This window comes from Lasioglossum baleicum, chromosome 8 (genome assembly GCF_051020765.1).
Source record: "Lasioglossum baleicum chromosome 8, iyLasBale1, whole genome shotgun sequence".
Classification (NCBI taxonomy): Eukaryota; Metazoa; Arthropoda; class Insecta; order Hymenoptera; family Halictidae; genus Lasioglossum; species Lasioglossum baleicum.
The window spans coordinates 5,827,058-5,845,550 of record NC_134936.1 but is presented as its reverse complement, the minus strand read 5'-3'; the positions used below and the strand labels follow the sequence as shown (position 1 = coordinate 5,845,550).

General features: G+C 36.0%; 1 protein-coding gene across 6 annotated transcripts in view; it reads left to right on the top strand.

The window, feature by feature from the left end:
- LOC143211394 (uncharacterized) overlaps positions 1-18,493 on the top strand; it is a 347,400-nt gene that overhangs the window by 240,487 nt on the left and 88,420 nt on the right. For 4 of the 6 annotated variants that reach the window (XM_076429033.1, XM_076429034.1, XM_076429035.1 and 1 more), the window contains 2 exons: positions 3,372-3,662; positions 6,618-6,918. In XM_076429033.1, coding sequence (XP_076285148.1) covers positions 3,372-3,662; positions 6,618-6,918 — 592 coding nt within the window. The remainder of the gene's footprint in view (positions 1-3,371; positions 3,663-6,617; positions 6,919-18,493) is intronic. The other 2 variants (XM_076429037.1, XM_076429036.1) reach the window with 1 other exon arrangement.

The following is an 18,493-nucleotide window of genomic DNA, read 5'->3' as shown; positions in this document are numbered from 1 at the left end:
CTAAATGTTAGAAAGTAATGAAGGAAAACATGTAGTACTGTTGTTTTGCAAGCAACGTACTGACGTCTATCGTTTTTCGTCTTTGCACTATTTCTTAGAAATGAAGGTGAAGTTTAATCTTTTATGTGGGATGCTATGTATGTTTTTATGTTGGCAAGCATTCTTTAAACTTTCAATATAGTCCCACATTCGAAAGTTGTACAATACAGATTTTACTATTTTCTCTGCAATTTCGATCAAATGCAATTATTCAACAGACTTTCTTTCACATCCTCTACTAAACTAATTGTTCTAACTTTTCATAGAAATTGAAGTCGTACGGTCCAATATTACAAAAGTTATCGTCTGTTTAAGTGTCCAAATATTAATGGGAGTCACTGTACATAATACTATTTTCCGTTTTTTATAAACGCTCAGGTAATAATTTGGACGATCATATTTCGTCATGATTTTAATCGAATGTTTTCTGCCTGAGCTATAGTACGTTATATTTTCATTTATTCCGAATCTCTGGTGCCGATTGCAAATGCAGTTTATTTGGCGTATCGTGTAACGGTTAAATTGGATTTTCTAATTCGGCAAACTGAAGACGATGCAATTACACACAAGGGTCAGTCGATAACTAAGTTACAGCTGTGCGCTAACTTTTGTTCTGAAAGAGATACATACGTACATACATATTTACTTATTGTTAGTTGCCACAGTTCCAAAATGTTTGTATCCATTGGACGTAAATTACAGTGACCAACTAGAGAACCTATTCAATCTCCACGCAGTGATTCCAATCGAATGGCAAAATGAAAAGTTGCTTCCAAATTAATTTTTCAAACGTTACTGTTAAATATTGATTTCTGGAAACACATTCAATGATGGTTTTATCAATTTCACGATCTACATATCACTGAAGTAAATAATAGAACAAAACAATCATGCCTGAGACATTCAATTTTTCCTATTCCATAACTTGAATTTATTGATTTACAAAAAAGAAATAATTGCATACATAATGTGAAATTAATTGCATACATAATGTGACACTTATTAACCCTTTGAACTCGGAGCAATTTCGACAAACATTTAACAAACAATTCTACAACATGTCATTTAAACGTCTTCTCCAGTTATAATGATATAAGAAATATATTTCTAAAAGTTTCAGACTGGTTAAAAAATTGTAATTAAAATTTAGATTTACACGGTAAAATAATTAAAAATTGATATAGTCGGAGACTGTTTGATGTATACATGAGTGTATAATATTTTTATATATAATGTACAACAGAACAAATGATTTGCACATTGTAACACATCACGAATAATCTTGGAGAAACATTATAAAGTGACATTCATGAAAACATTTCCATTTATTTGAATTCCTCCTGAATCCATTTAAATTGCAGAAGAAACATTTCTCGTACCGTCACAGCTAGAGAAGATAATTAGGTAATCTCTTTTTGATGGAACCTTCTGTAGAACATCATTACTACACTGGGAGGGAGAACGAGGAAATTGTTTCGAATTTGCATAGTAATACGGAGAGTGGGACTTCGTAGTTGTCACTCGAGTACGAACAGTTTCGAATACGTATTTTTAGTTTTACAGAACACTGTATTTGTGACACTAATATTATCATACAAATGGTAGTTGGCGAGATAAACATTTGTAAATCAAGAAAGTATTTGTACATTCAGTTTTTCGGAGATAGCTTTGAAATATTTTTACAAATTTGCGATCACTTTTGAGATAACATTACTTGAAATATTTATTATATCAAGTAACATGTTAGTTTATTTTATAGTGAACACTTTTGAGATAACATTACTTGAAATATTATATCAAACATGTTATTTTTTTGTGACATTATTCTTCAAAATTATGTCAACCAACCAGATTATCAGGTTTGAGTTACTAACTTCAGTTTATACTCACACCCGTGGTTGCATGTTATTTTGATTATGATTCTTTATGCAATTAGGACTTCTAAAAATGTTCAAAAAATGCTGGGATATAAAATACGACAGACTTGAATACGATTTTAATGTATTGCAGATCTAAAAAGGCTACTACCACGGAAAATAAGATTTTATTTGATTTGAGTTTCTCTTAAAATTTGTCTACAAAATTGATACCTATTTGAAATTGCTATTATTTCAAGTAAATCACTATTATTTTCATCTTCAAATAAGAATATTGAAAATAACCGTGCGAAATAATTGATTTCAAGTAGTTACTTCTTATTTCCATTTGAAATAACATTTGATCACAGGCATTGAAGTAATTATAAAATAAAATATTTGGTGTAGAAATTAATTCGGTGCCATCATATTAAATTATTTATAACTCTGGTTTGAATGTAAATAATCAACTGCCGTTTTGTGACGTTTAAGTACCAACACTTACAGTTATGAAACATTTAAGATCTAGTTAAAACAAAAACTATTAGTAAGCAGGATGGCGGCGTCTGGCAACGTCTGAAAATGCCTTTCAATTAAAGAATAATGCTTCCGAAACCGCTGAAATGATTTGCTATGCTTTGATTTTGATGAATGAATTGAATTCTGCTTGAATTTTCATTTATTCCGATCACTCCAGCATCATTTAGCAGATAAAACTTTCCAAACATTGGAAGAAGTGCAAAAAAGTATTGACGAATTCATTACAACAAAACCGTCATCTTTTCTCCGTCAAGGGATTCGACAGTTGCCTGTAAGATGGACGAACGTCATCGAAAATAATGGAGACTATTTCAAAAAATAACAGATGTACGATTACTAGACTGCGGATTTTATGCATTTATGACAAAAATGGGTACGTACAATTTAAAACAGTGGAGGTATTAAAAAGATTTAAGGACACCAGTGTATTAGTTTCACCTTAACAAGATAATTAAAAGAAGAACGAAGATTTTATTTGGCTCCTATGTCTTGCAATCAACGCAAACATTTTTTATTTTGCATAAAGATCCGCAGTCTAATGATTACATTATAAATAAATACTAAATTTGTTTTATTTAATTTCTACACTTAATAACATGATAAATATGTTTCTTCTATCGATCGTATTTGCTGTTAATAAATTTTTAAATGTTTTCGGCGCAACGGTTCGATCGTTTATTACGAATTATAAAGCAATTTTGCTAATTGTCAAACAAAATCAACGTTTCGATCCTAGTTTGGATCTTTTTCAAGATTTATTTGAATCGCGCCCTATTAATAACATGATGATTGAAATAATATTTCGAACAAAGATATTTCAGAAGTGGTAAGATCTCCAGAAAATTGGTCGGACAAATACTTTCTTGATCCAGCGCGGCGTGTAACGGTGACTGTGGCTCTCGGTATATGAGAACACTTTATCTTGATTCCATTTAGGACAAGGATGCAGCCATAACAGGCAGTCTGCCACGCAGAAGATCACGCGCGGCGGACGACATAATGTGTTCGAGGTTGAGTCCAGGCCGTTATCAACACAGTCCAGGGCACAACGGACAACGAGCCATGGTAGTCGAGGCGCAGAGCCCAGACACGAGATTAAAGGCTGTTTCAGCGGAGTCTTTGAGGTCTGTCAGTCCTGGCAGCGACAGTGTCTTTTACAGCGAGAGCGCGGATCAAATCGCTGCTAGCGCCCACGCAACACCACAGTGCCATCAGTGTGGCAGAGAGGTACATCATTTATTATCAATTCAATTCTTTCACTTAAAGGGAAGAATTTACGTAAAAATGCTCGAAAGTATGAAACAGAGCGAAACATATAATAGCGAAGCATTTCAAGCGCTGCGCGCTGGCTGGTAGTGTTACTATCGATCGTATATCTAACTTGTATCTTCAGAATGATACGATTAATTGGAGGTCTCGTAGTTGTATCGAACTAATAGATCACGTAGCTTCTAGTGTAGTTAGTTGCTTCAGCTTCGAACTTCTTCTTCTCTTCCTGTTTCCATGGTTTATCAACCTACGCCTTTTAGTCCAGTCAACGAAAAGTTATAGAGGGAAATGGTAGAAACACAATTTTTAACGTTGGGTCTTTGTTTGGACTAATGAGGAGGTAAACATACTAAAAGTCCCCACTCTTACAAGGTGAGCGGGGTACAGGGGGGCACATAAAAGGTCCCCTTTTTCGGTTTTCCGTTTATATATCGGAAACTATGTGTCCTAGCGATAAGACTATTCTATACAAAATTAAAGCTGACAAAATGTACCACAAGATTGATTTGATTCAGTTTTGTGTTATCTCGCATAGTTTCCGAGATATCCGCGCTCAAAGTTCACGTTGGTATTATTTGTTCCAGTTAGTGTTTTTGCTTCAATTTCAATTTCAACTTCACTTTTACAGTTTCCACTCCCATTTTTCAGTTTCAACATCAATTTCTCAATTTCAACTTCAATTTTTCAAGTTCAACTTCAATTTTCCAATTTCAACCTCAATTTTTCGATTTTATCTTAAATTTCAAAACTTCATTTTCAACTTCAATTTCAATTTCGACTTCAAGTTTTCAATTTTCACTTCAATTTTTGATTGTCAATATCAATTTTTCAATTTCAACTTCAATTTTTCAATTTTTACTTCTAATGCACGTAGAAGGTCCCCTTTTTCGGTTTTCCGAGGATATCTCGGAAACTATGCGTCCTAGCGATAAGACCATTCCAAACAAAATTAAAGCTGACAAAATGTACCACAAGATTGATTGAATTCAGTTTTTCGCTATCGCATAGTTCCCGAGATATCCGCGCTCAAATTTCAGTAATTGTGCTGAAGAGTTAACTAGTCAAATAAGGGAAAAATATCTTTTTCGCAATTAGTGCACTTTGAGCGCGGATATCTGGGAAACTATGGAAGATAGCGAAAAACTAAATACAATCAATCTTATGGCACGTTTTGTCAGCTTTAATTTTGTATAGAATGGTCTTATCGCTAGGACACATAGTTTCCGAGATATAAGCGGAAACCCGAAAAAGGGGAGCTTCTGCGTGCCCCCTGTACACCGCTCACCTCCTAGGGACTTTTAGTATGTTTACTTCTTAACTAGTCCAAACAAAGTCCCAAAGTTAAAAATTGTGTTCCTTCCATTTTCCTCTACGCCTCCCTTATGAGCATTCATTGACTGGACTATTTAGATTAAAAACATGACACGCGCGTGGTGCTATTAGTTCTCAGAGATACGTGCAGAATCTTTGAAATCCGATGAATGGTATATTACCTTTTGGTATATAGGTTTTGCACTCCAAATTCACCCTTTTGCTTGTCAAATTCGGCCTTGGACAAGCAAGATCACAACAAGCGACCAATTCGACGTAGACTTGTTTCCAGAATTGTAAGAGTGCGGGATGTGCATTCTCATTTCTCGATAATACAAAGATGGGATTTTTCAGTAGTCAAAAGCGCTAGTTAAAGGTTCATTCTAGGCGGCAATCGCCCTCGAAAGTCCTATTTTTACGTTTATGACGCGTAATTTGCATTATTCACAGTCACCGCTTTATGAAAATACAGTAAATCCTCTATAAACGCAAAAAGGCCGTACACGGTAAACGCAAAACAAAATATCCCTTTCACTGTAGCAATCTTATCTCGGCTCCGGTATATCGCTGTGAACCACTATTAAGGCGGTAGTCTAACTTCGGATTGCAACTAGACAGGGACTAGAATCTTACTAGATTTTGGGTCGGAACATGGGTTTGCGTTTTTTCGCTTAGTGTCCTTATACGAGCATATTTTGAGCTGGGTGAGGGCTCATTCGAAAGAGGAAAGTTCACCGCATGGTGCTCTGGTCATCCCATCAGTCAAAAAAGGCTTTTAGAGACAGAAAAATACATTGAAGTCCGCGGGATTTTTTCTCGATTTTTTCCCTACTTTGGACACTCATATTATTAGATATAAACATAATCTCGTTAACCTCATGACCAAAGCACCATGCGGTGAAGCTTCCTCTTTCGAATGAGCCCTCACCCAGCCCAAAATTTGCTCGTATAAGGACATTAAGCGAAAAATCGCGAACCCATATTTTCGACCCAACATCTAGTAAGATTCTAGTCCCTTTCTAGTTACAATCCGAAGTTAGAGGGGGCCGTCTAGCAGGGAACGCGTGACTGTCTGTGAGTGCACACACCGCTAGACCACGTATACGTACGCGAGGATTGCAAGGTTCCGGGATTAGTCTTCTGATTTCTCGATAATGCAAAGACGGGATTTTTTAATAGTCAAAATAGTCGCAAGTCCAATTTTTACGTTTACGAGCAATGGTTTTGCAATATTCGGCTGCATGTTGCCCGCCAGATAACGCTGCAGTCACGCCGCGCAACTCATTTTGTTTATTGTGGTTACAATAATATTTTGAGGTTATGTTAAACTATTAGTCGGGTAATTTACTCTCTACCAGGTGGTATTATAAAATCCCGAACCGGAAACAAAACTGTACGAATACTTAATACCACCGTTTTTATCCTCAGGCCAAGAACTTATTTACACACCTAGTAAATTGTAGACGAAATTTCGCAAATAGAATCCTAGTAGACCTTTAAAGAAAGAAAATGCCTGGAGTTGAGTTCGATCTGTCTCTCTATCTGTCGGTCTATCTACCTCTTTTCTCTATCGTGCGTGCCGTCATGTTGCTCCACCCCGAGGTCTCGGAAGAGATCGTTCGACCGCCGGCAGGTTTCGCGGACTCTCCGGAAGGGCACAGGACCACCCCGAAGTACGTGGCCGGGCACAGGCTCTACAAGAAGTTCGACAAAAGGTACCGATCGGAGGACAGAGGCGACAGAAGGCATCGGCGCAGCAGCGCTGGCAGATCGGACGTCAGAGCGAAATCCGAGGAAAGGGCTGCTACGAGACACGGAAGCAGGGGATCCATCGATGAAAGTGCCATGGGCAGAAAGAGGCTTCACGCGAGGAGCACGGACGTCAGTTTGGAAATCCTTACAGGTCAGTTTTATTGTATTAGGTCAGTGGTTCTTAAACTGTGGTCCTTTACCGAGGGTACGGGTCATTCCATGCCAAATCGATCACTTTCTGCAGGCACCATCGTCGATTTTCTTCTAAATGAAATATGTTGTAGTCCACACGAAATTAGGGGGGGGGTTTAAGTCACACATCATTTTGCCGGTTTCGAATTTTTTTAGAAATGGCAGGCCTTCATTTCGGCGAAAACGGGCCTCGTTTACGAATTTTTATCTCAGGAACTGTTTGTCCGATTGAGCTACATTTTTTTTGTTTTATTCGGAAAGGACTATTACAAAATAATTTTTTCAACCTCGAAAATAAACTTTACAATGTCGAAAAATTTAAACAAATTCTTTTTTTACGTTTTTTTCGATGAGGGACCAGAGTGATTTAAATTTTGAAAAAATATTGTTATAATCCTTGAAGTTTTCCCTTTAAAATGAGCCCTTGAAAAAGATGGTATCATTAAAATTGGCGTCACAATGAGCTGGTAAAGTACGCCGTGTACCTCTCATTGTGACGCCAATTTTAATGACACCATCTTTTTCAAGGGCTCATTTTAAAGGGGGAACTTCAAGGAATATAACAATATTTTTTCAAAATTTAAATCACTCTCGTCCCTCATCGAAAAAACGTAAAAAAAGAATTTGTTCAAATTTTTCGACATTATAAAGTTTATTTTCGAGGTTGAAAAAATTATTTTGTAATAGCCCAATTCTTTCCGAATAAAACAAAACAAATGTAACTCAATCAGACAAACAGATCCCGAGATAAAAATTCGTAAGCGAGGCCCGTTTTCGACGAAATGGGCAAAAATTGAAAATTTGGAAGGCCTGCCATTTCTAAAAAAATTCGAAACCGGCAAAATGATGACTTTAAACCCCCCCCCCTTCATTTCACATGGACTACAACATATTTCATTTATGGAATGACCCGTACGCCAAACAATTTTTACATTAGCAGATATCACCTAAAGAAAATAACTTCTGCGTCACAATAATTGCTCCCCTGAACCAAACATTTTTATTATCTATCTATTATTAAAGACAACGGAGATATTTTCGGTGGGAGTCTTACAATTCGATGCGTCACCCTGTATACAATACCTTCCACAATTTTTACAAACTGAAATTTTAGAATGATGCAGCAAATATCTAGCAAATATTTATAAAAAATGTATTGCTGCTGCGTAGTAAAATTTCAGTTTATAACAAATCTGCATCTTATAATATAATGAAAGCGAGAATATTACAAAAGAGCATAGAAAATTGGTAGTTTATTTGAAACAATGAAACAAGTAAAGGAACTGATGAGTAGGTAAAAGTAAGTTGAATACAGGTTTAACACTCCCCAAATTCACCCTTCTGTTAATCAGATTCAACCTTTTGCAAATATAGTATTTTTAGAGGTTTTGGACTCCAATTACAAATCCCTTTTGCAAATCAAATTCAACCTTATACAAATAAAGTATTTTTACAGGTTTTGCACTCCAAATTCACCCTTTTGCAAATCAATTCCAACCTTTTACAAATAAAGTATTTTTACAGGTTTTGTACTCCAAATTCATTCCTTTGCAAGTCAATTTCAACCTTTTACAAATAAAGTACTTTTCAGACGTGTTTTGCACTCCACATAAACTCATTTTGCTGCATGACAGCGCTAGGCCACACACGTTGCTCAACCTGTCAAAAAATATTTGGAAGGAGTGAATTGGGAAATCTTGACCCGCCCGCCGTATTCCCCAGACATTGCACCTTCGGATTAAGGTGAAGTGCCCTAAGTCTGGACAGTCCAAAAGTGATACCTAAATCTGGACAATTGAATTTTCATAGTAAAATCAGTAATTAAGAGATTAAATAATTATATTATATATTCTGAGGCCTCTCTCTCTCTCTCTCTCTCTCTCTCTCTCTCCCTCTCTCTTTAACCACAAGTAGGTGTGAATATTATTTCATTATGACATCAATTGAAATTTAAAAATAAATTCAAAGTCAAAATCATGTGAATTTATATAATAGTTCGAACTTTTGTTAGAAAAAAGGATATAATTTAAGCCCTCAGACAAGAAATAATTATCACGCATAATAATATTGATATTTTAAAATAAATTGGCAATCAAACTTAACGTAAATAATAATTATTAATCTAAATATTAGATGTCCAAGATTAGGACTGTTTTCAAATATAAGTACTCCATACTGGGACGCGATGACAGTAGCTGTCCCACTCTAAGCTTATACGCAGTGTGCTTACGCCTGAAGCCGGACACGCGTTTGTGAATAAAATCAACGCATTGTTTGCAAATTATTTAACTAAATGTACGTATAAGCAGTCTTCTATTAGCTTGTATAAACGAATGTAGACAATGTGTTCCGGCTGTGACGTTAATAATACTTAATTTTTATGTCATAAATCTATCAGTATTAATACCTAACCTCAAAAATTATTATTCATGTCGATATAGTTCTTAAAACAATGTTTTTTCAGATTGTAAACTTCCTTTAAAAATTAAATTTGATAATGGCCATCACTAGAAACAAAACTTTTGATTCCAGTCGAAAAAAGTAATTAATAAGTATCATAAAAAAACAGATTAAAGTAAGAGAAAGCCAAAAGTGTACATAAAATCTAAGGATATTATTAAAAATGACAGATTGAAGGAAAATAGAAGATTGAATAAAAATAAAAAATTGAAAAGAAATCAAGAATCTCATCCTGTTGAATCCATCGTACAAGTACAAGCTCTCAATACAGTGGGCCAGTTTAAGATTCCAAAAAGCACGCATTCTAGAATGAAAAATTTAAGTTCGGTGGATGCGCTAACAAAGGACCACCAACTGTACTGTCGAAGACAGAAGAAAGATCTTGAAAAAAGGAGCAAGAAAAAAAATTATATGTAGAAGAAGAACATTTGTCAAAAAGCAGGAAAAAGAGAGATACAAAATTAAAAAAGAACAGGAACAAGAAATCAATAATAATTTACACGAAAGAAAAAAGATAATTACACAACAAATTAAGGGCAGAATGTAATATACAATAATAATATATTCATATGTGCATTATGTTAAAGATTCAATAAAGTTCGATGTTATAGATCAGGCATGGGCAAATTTTTGCTGGATCGGAGGCATTCTCAAGGAATACCCCCACTCCTCCCGGTCGTGCGTCTCGCTCCCCGTAGCGGCCATAGTGCTTGGAGCACTACAGGGTGTCCCAAAATTCGTGAAAATCCCGAAAGGGGGTGGTTCCTGAGACCATTCTAAGAGACATTTTCCTTTGCACCAATGTCAACTGCGGCTTTGTTTAGGAGTTATTAACGAAAAACACGGACCAATCAGAGCGCGCCCTGGCCCGGCGCGCCACGCCGCGCCGGCAAGCGAGTGTCGGTGGTACGCCGCGACATCGCAACGAACAAGAGTTTCTCGATAATGTGAACCCTCTCCGATTTTGATGAGCTTTGGATATGTTGTCAAGACCATGATTCTGAACAACATTTCTCTTTAGACTTTTTGGCGATCGGCTTTAGTTTACGAGATAAGTAACTTGTAATTGTAAATCGATCGATGTACTATCTGAACTATCTCCTCTCCGATTTCGATGAGCTTTGGATACGTTGTCCAGACCATGATTCTGAACAACATTTCTCTTTAGACTTTTTGGCGATCGGCTTTAGTTTACGAGATAATCGTAAAAAAAGAGAAGAAGCAGAAACTGATTGAATTAAAAACTCACGTATTCAGCCGTAAATCCATTTGCTGCTTCGAAATGTGTGTCACTGGGTCACTCGGTGACGAACTGCACAGATGTCTTCAGGTACACGGCAGTACCGAAAGCCAAGGGACGTACGGCCAGGTCGACGAGCTGCACAGCCGGTGGTAGAAGGCCTAAGGGATGCGCGGTCAAGTCGAGGATCCAGAATTTAACTTTCACTTTCGAATCGATAAATAATTCGTATGTTTATTTCACACAGATGCCTTGAAATTTTTCCACACTCACAATCACTGGTCACATTTGTCAACACATAGTTATGCACTAATAATAATTGCCATATCCCTTGTACTGCTGCACAAATCACAACAATCAGGTAATGCAATCACTAGACTGCGGATTTCATGCATTTGTAGCAAACACGAGTAGGTGCATTTTAATACAGTAGAGAGATTAAAACAATTTCAAAGCACCATAGTATTATTTTCAACTTCTTAAAATGATCACAGTGCGAATCAAATATCTGTCTGGCTCCTGTCCCTTGTAATAGCGGCAGCCAACATTAATTTTGCATAAAGATCCGCAGTCTAGTGATTAGTTTAAATATCAATATCAAAAACACAGCTAATAGCAACCGTTAGTTTTGAATTGACAAGTCTTTGGAGATGTTCTCTCTACCGCGGCTCGAACGACACTGATTTTCCTCAAGATTTTTCTAAAGAATTTAGGAAGGGCATTTAGAGTGTCGAAATTCGAAATGCACGCTGTAGCACGAGAACGACGGGACGGTTAGACGAAAAACAGAATGCGAGAAGGACCGCTGTAAGCTTTGTGGCAAACACATGTTTAGTTTTTCCTGCAGGTTGGTACGCAGAGTCGATGGGTAACTGTTCGAAAACGTCATCCGTCCTTTTACCCAGCAAGGGGTAAAAATGTCAGGTCAGCGTAGCATCCCTATTGTCCTATACCTTCCTTAAGAAACTTTCTAAAAGAAGGACAGACGACGTTTTCGAACGGTTACCCATCGACTCTGCGTACCAATCTACAGGAAAACCTAAACATGTGATTGCCATAAGTCTTAAAGCGGTCCTTTCCGTATCCTGTTTTTCGTCCAACCGTCCCGTCGTTCTCGTGCTACAGCGTGCATTTCGAATTTCGACACTCTAAATGCCCTTCCTAAATTCTTTAGAAAAATCTTGCGGAAAATCAGTGTCGTTCGAGCCGCGGTAGAGAGAACATCTCCAAAGACTTGTAAATTCAAAGCTAACGGTTGCTATGTATTAGCTGTTTTTTTGACTGTGATATTTAAACTAATCACTAGACTGCGAATCTTTATGCAAAATGAATGTTGGCTGCCGCTATTACAAGGGACAGGAGCCAGACAGATATTTGATTCTTACTGTGATCATTTTAAGAATTTGAAAATAATACATTGGTGTTTTGAAATTATTTTAATCTCTCTACTGTATTAAAATGCACCTACTCATGTTTGCTGCAAATGCATGAAATCCGCAGTCTAGTGATTGCATTACCTGATTGTTGTGATTTGTGCAGCAGTACAAGGGATATGGCAATTATTATTAGTGCATAACTATGTGTTGGCAAATGTGAACAGTGATTGTGAGTGTGGAAAAATTTCAAGGCATCTGTGTAAAATAAACATACGAATTATTTATCGATTCGAAAGTGAAAGTTAAATTCTGGATCGTCGACTTGACCGCGCATCCCTTAGGCCTTCTACCACCGGCTGTGCAGTTCGTCGACCTGGCCGTACGTCCCTTGGCTTTCGGTACTGCCGTGTACCTGAAGACATCTGTGCAGTTCGTCACCGAGTGACCCAGTGACACACATTTCGAAGCAGCAAATGGATTTACGGCTGAATACGTGAGTTTTTAATTCAATCAGTTTCTGCTTCTTCTCTTTTTTTACGATTATCTCGTAAACTAAAGCCGATCGCCAAAAAGTCTAAAGAGAAATGTTGTTCAGAATCATGGTCTGGACAACGTATCCAAAGCTCATCGAAATCGGAGAGGATTCACATTATCGAGAAACTCTTGTTCGTTGCGATGTCGCGGCGTACCACCGACACTCGCTTGCCGGCGCGGCGTGGCGCGCCGGGCCAGGGCGCGCTCTGATTGGTCCGTGTTTTTCGTTAATAACTCCTAAACAAAGCCGCAGTTGACATTGGTGCAAAGGAAAATGTCTCTTAGAATGGTCTCAGGAACCACCCCCTTTCGGGATTTTCACGAATTTTGGGACACCCTGTATAGTGTCTGTTGCAGATTATATAATATGTAAATTCAATTTGTCCCGGTATAGGGTTTACTTCTGTCCAGGTACTAGCTTCAATTGGATTTAATATGCCCAACTATAGGTTTGAATTATTGTTGTTAATACTGTAACGTCCTAACGTCCGTCACCGGACTCCCTCCTTATATTTGCGTCACAAACAAACGTATAATTAATTAATATTAAAGTCTGAGAAGACTTTCATCTGACGTCATCACTTTGGAATGTGATCTCGTCAAGCCTCAATGATTTTGGGAATAACAATTTCAAGGCCTCCTCACTCAGGCATAAGATCTTATTGTTTCCCCCACTGATCCACTGCCTGCTCTCTCAACCATGAAATTCTTTCTATTGTCTCCCCACCACAAACCCACCTGGCAACAAGCCTATAAAAGCCAGGACCGGAGAGCAGAGCGTCTCTTACGCATTTACTTACTTACAGAGTGTCAGACACAAATTCACAAATTCATTAATTAACTAGTACAGCTCTCACTAGTATTTCGGCAGTGTCAGTTACGATTATTAAATTCATCACGAACCTTAGAATTTCGACATTAATAAAAGTGTTCAGACGCTCTCTTACTGTTTTACGCTCTTACGTCTTAGTCTCTTACGCATTTACTTACTTACAGAGTGTCAGACACAAATTCACAAATTCATTAAATCATTTCGAGCACTTCAAAATCGTCAGTCAGTCGGTCGAGATTGTTTAATCTAGAGTCACGAACATAGCACTGAATATCTATTCAATATTCGCGTAGCTTTTCTAATCTACGTTTACAACGTTCCGAATTCCATAAACCAGTTCTCATTGATGAACAAATCGGGACGCTATAAAGTATTTATAGTTAACACCCGTGATCTGAGAGAACGCCTCCGTTCACCAAATTCTGCTTACGATTCACGTACGGTTTTACAACGATCTATTCATCAAAGTGACGTGTGCGCGTGCGACGGGAACGAAGTGCGAGTGAAGTGAAAATCGCGTACGTACAAGAACCCGCTATCCTTTTCTCCCTCGAATTAGGCGGACTTGGTCCAGCCGTTCGAGCCAACGATCCAACCCGAATTAGGCGGACTTGGTCCAGCCGTTCGGGCACCCTCCTAAATCCCGAATCAAAACCTCTCTCGAGATCGAATATCAAAATACCAAGAAATTTCACTCGGATCAGGATCTGCGTGGTACACTCCCACGTCACCGCGAGTCGCGAGCGAGACATCGAAAGCGCGAATTTGAATCGTTCCTAAATCCTTCCAACGCCCGACATCGGACGTTACAATACAATTAAGATATTAACCTAAACAATGATTTTTTCATTTTAAATTACTTTAAAAACTCTGAACTGTATGTTAAAACTCTTAAAAAATTATTTTTGTTTATTTAAAGTAATAAAAAAAATAGAAAAACATGCTGTCCAGGCATAGGGCACTTCACCTTACCATCTATTCCGATCTATGCAGTCAGCCCTTATTGGAGAGCGTTTCACTTTTTACGAAAGTATCGAAAAGTGGCTCAATGAATGGATCGAGTCAAAAGAACCTGATTTTTTTCTCCGAGGAATCCGTATTCTGCCTGAAAGATGGGGAAACGTTGTCGCTTCCAATGGTGCATACTTCGCATAATATCATGTAATATTTCATTGTTTAAATAACTATTAACTTTGTTTGAAAAAGGGCGGAAACTTATTCCCATACCCAATAGCAATAGCACATTCGTATTGAATAAGTAATTGTAAAACTGTTCTGTTTTTCGAACCACCTCGAATCCAATTAGTTCGGATAATCGAAGTTCCTCTGTATTATAATTCCGTTCCAGAAAGGTTTACAGGTGCAATTTTCCAAACCCGCCGAGTCACATTATTCCTTGATAGCGATAATAAACTTTCCAAGAAAATTTACTTAGCGGATCTTTGCTCGGAAAGTTTCGCGAAGAAGTATTTCCTCGGTTTTCCGCAAACTCACATAAAACACATTCTAATAAGGACTTGTATGCCGTGCGTCATAAAAAGCCCGTTTAAGAAGTTCTGCTGCATATACTTCATTAACTGCTTTCATATCTAGCCGGAAGCACGTTATACGGTGAAATGGATGTACGAAGTATTGCGGAACGAGTATAATAAAGGTGGGAAAGCGTCGCTCTTGTAAAAAGTTACGTAACAAGGCAGGATTGAAAAATTGAGTGCAGCGACCTGCTGTCGCTTAGGAAAGTTTTACTCGCGTTTCTGTTACTTTTCATCCTCTCTCGCGGACATTTCTTGGTTCCGTCTATGTTCTCAGCCAGCAACACTTGCAATCAGTACCAAAAACGGTAACACTGCATCTCAATTTGTTTTTCTTATTTTACGTTCAACTACAAAGTTCGTTCTCCTAACTTGATTATTTTTGCGAATGATAATACGAAATGTCACGAACATTTACGAAAAGAAACGTAGGTAAATCCAATCGAAAGAAAATATCTTTAATATTTATAATATGTAGTAATTATAAATAATATGTTAAATATATGATAAATTATACTTCACTATACAATAAATATGGGCCAAGTTGTATCTTGTTTAGTGTCATTTTAATCAGAAAAGTGTCACAAATATATTGGTAAAATTTCATTAAAAATAAGTAATTAATAAAGAAGTTTCATTATATCATAGTAATATTTAAAATGTTGTTACAACAATATTATATGGTTCAGAAAGAATAAGAAAAGTGTATAACGAAAAGAAAAATCATTCTGTTGGGAGTGATGCTCATATGTATATTGAAATATAAGGCATATAATATATTTTCCTGTATATAAAATTGTTCAATGTTACATAATACATCTACGATAAGGTAAAGAAACATCGAAAAAATGGATTTTTATTTTTTTCAACTACGATGCACTGTATTAAAAGGTCCGAAAAGAAATTAAGAATAACAGTTTCAACAATATCTAATTATTGAATTTTTACAAACCTGGGATCTCTAGAACATCAATACGAAATACGCATTTTTTCGAATTTTTGGAGATTTTCAATATTTTTTTTAATCTGTTCGCTGAAACACAACTACCGTGATAATAATGTAAACAGAGTAAATGGTACTCTGAGAACTTCAATACATATACAGGATGAGTCCGAAGAAACAGAACATCTAAATATCTCCGTTACTTTTCGTTGTACAAAAAAACTTCTTAGGACACAGTTACACTGTTTGAAGGGCCACATGTAACGGTGTAAGGGAAAAAATTTTCAAGGTAATTTTTTTACAAGATTTTAAGGTCATTGATACATTTTTAAATGGAATGAGGTATTTTTTAATACATCAATCGATGCAGCTGGACATTCGTTATAAAAAAGTACTAATCCATGTATGTCGAAAAGTTAGCAGTTCACGAGATATTTCAATTTAAATAACTCTAAAACACCATTATAGTTAGTACTAATTGTAAGACGTTAGCGTTTACTTGCTAGGGTAAATTGAAGAGTTGAAATTGAAATTGAGAAATTGAAGTTGAAATAGAAAAATTGAAGTTGAAAATGAAGTTGAAGAGTTGATATTGAAATTGAAGTAGAAATGGAAAATTTGATGTGTGTTGAAATTGAAATTGAAGAGTTGAAATTAACGAATTGAAATTGAAAAATTTAAGTTGAAATTAAAAAATTGACGTTGAAATTGAAGAGTTGAAATTAACGAAGTGACATTCAAAAAATGAAGTTGAAATTGAAGAGTTGAAAGTGATGAGTTAAAATTGAAATTGAAGTTGAAGGGTTGATATTGAAATCGAAGTTGATATTAACGAAATGAAATTAAAAAATTGAAGTTGAAATGAAATAGTAGAAATTAAAGTTGAAATGGAAGAATAAAAATTGAAGTTGAAATGGAAGAGTAGAAATTACAGTTGAAATGGAAGAATAAAAATTGAAGTTGAAAATGAAGTTGAAGAACTGATATTGAAATTGAAGTTGTAATTAAAAAATTGACATTGAAATTGAAATTGATGTTAGCGTTTACTTACTTGTGTAACGTCTTAGTACGACGGTAATGGTGTTTTAGAGTTATTTAAATTGAAATATCTCGTGAACTACTAACTTTTCGACATACTAAGGTTAGTACTTTTTTATAACGAATGTTCAGTTGCGTCGATTGATGTATTAAAAAATACCTCATTCCATTAAAAAAAAATATCAATGACCATGAAATCTTGTAAAAAATGAGCTTGAAAATTTTTTTCCTTACACCGTTACATGTGGCCCTTCAAACAGTGTAACTTTATCCTAAGAAGTTTTTTTGTACAACGAAAAGTAACGGAGATATTTAGGTGTTCTGTTTCTTCGGACTCACCCTATATAATCGGCGATTTTATGCTTCCGGATTTTTTAAACAATCGATTTTGCAATCAAGACTTCTGGAATAATTCACTGCCATGTGTATGGACTAGTAGGTTGAATGTTCGTGAATTTTTTGTAACTTTTTGTTGAGCATAACTGGAGAAGTAGAGCATAATTCATCAAACTGTGCTCACCCTGTAACTACCCTTGTGGTAGGGGTAGCGACTTGACACATTTTGCTACACTATGGTTAAAAATACAATTGATATTTTATAACCAGATCGCGCATCTTTATATAAATTCTAAATTTCATGGGTTATTTTATAAAAACCAAGATGGGGAACAAATTGAATTTATCAACCGGAAAATTCCTTAGTTTTGGACTCCAAATTAATTTATCAAATTAATTACTCCCTTTGCAAATCAATTTCACCGTTTTGAAAATAAATTTCAACCTTCTGCAAATCAATTTCAACCTTCCACAAATAACAAATTTTAAAGTAAGTTCTCCTTTAAAAAATCAAATCAAATGTAAATTAATTGTTGAGAAATTCAAATTTTATTTACTGCACAGATGTACATCAAATACTTATTTACAAGTATTTACTAGACAGCGGATTTTGTGCATTTAGGAAAAAATGTGTAGGTGCAATTTAAAACAGTGAAAATATTGGAAGAGTTTAAAAACACTGTTACATTATTTTCAACCTAATAAACATACTAAGAAAGAAAATCAATTTCTATTTTATTTTCCATAAAGATCCGCTGTCTAGTAATTACCAATTCATTAACTCGTGTGTAGATATGTATACTCATTGTAGCCTTTATCTGATTCATGAATTTAAAAAATGAAAGTATTTATTGAAGCGTATTGATCATTGAGTCTTGTGTTTCCCTCGCAGTAATGACACCATTCACGTGTGCCTAAATAAGTATATAATTTAATCTAAATAAAAATACGTAATTTAATAATAATAAATACGTAATAAATATTCCTCAGGAGTGAAATTGATTTGCAAAAGGGTGAATGGAGTGGAAAACCCATAATATTTCTCACTATTCGTATCTGTTTGTATTTTAAAAATGTGTGAATGCTATAAATGCATAAAAATCCGCAGTCTCCTTATAACAAGCATATCGCATTAAGGTGTGTGTCTACCGAAGCACGTATTTTTCGAAAAACGTGGGTAAAAGATCAACCCTGTTTCTAAATCTGTATTTCGGGCGAGCAGGTCTACGAGCATTACCTTGTG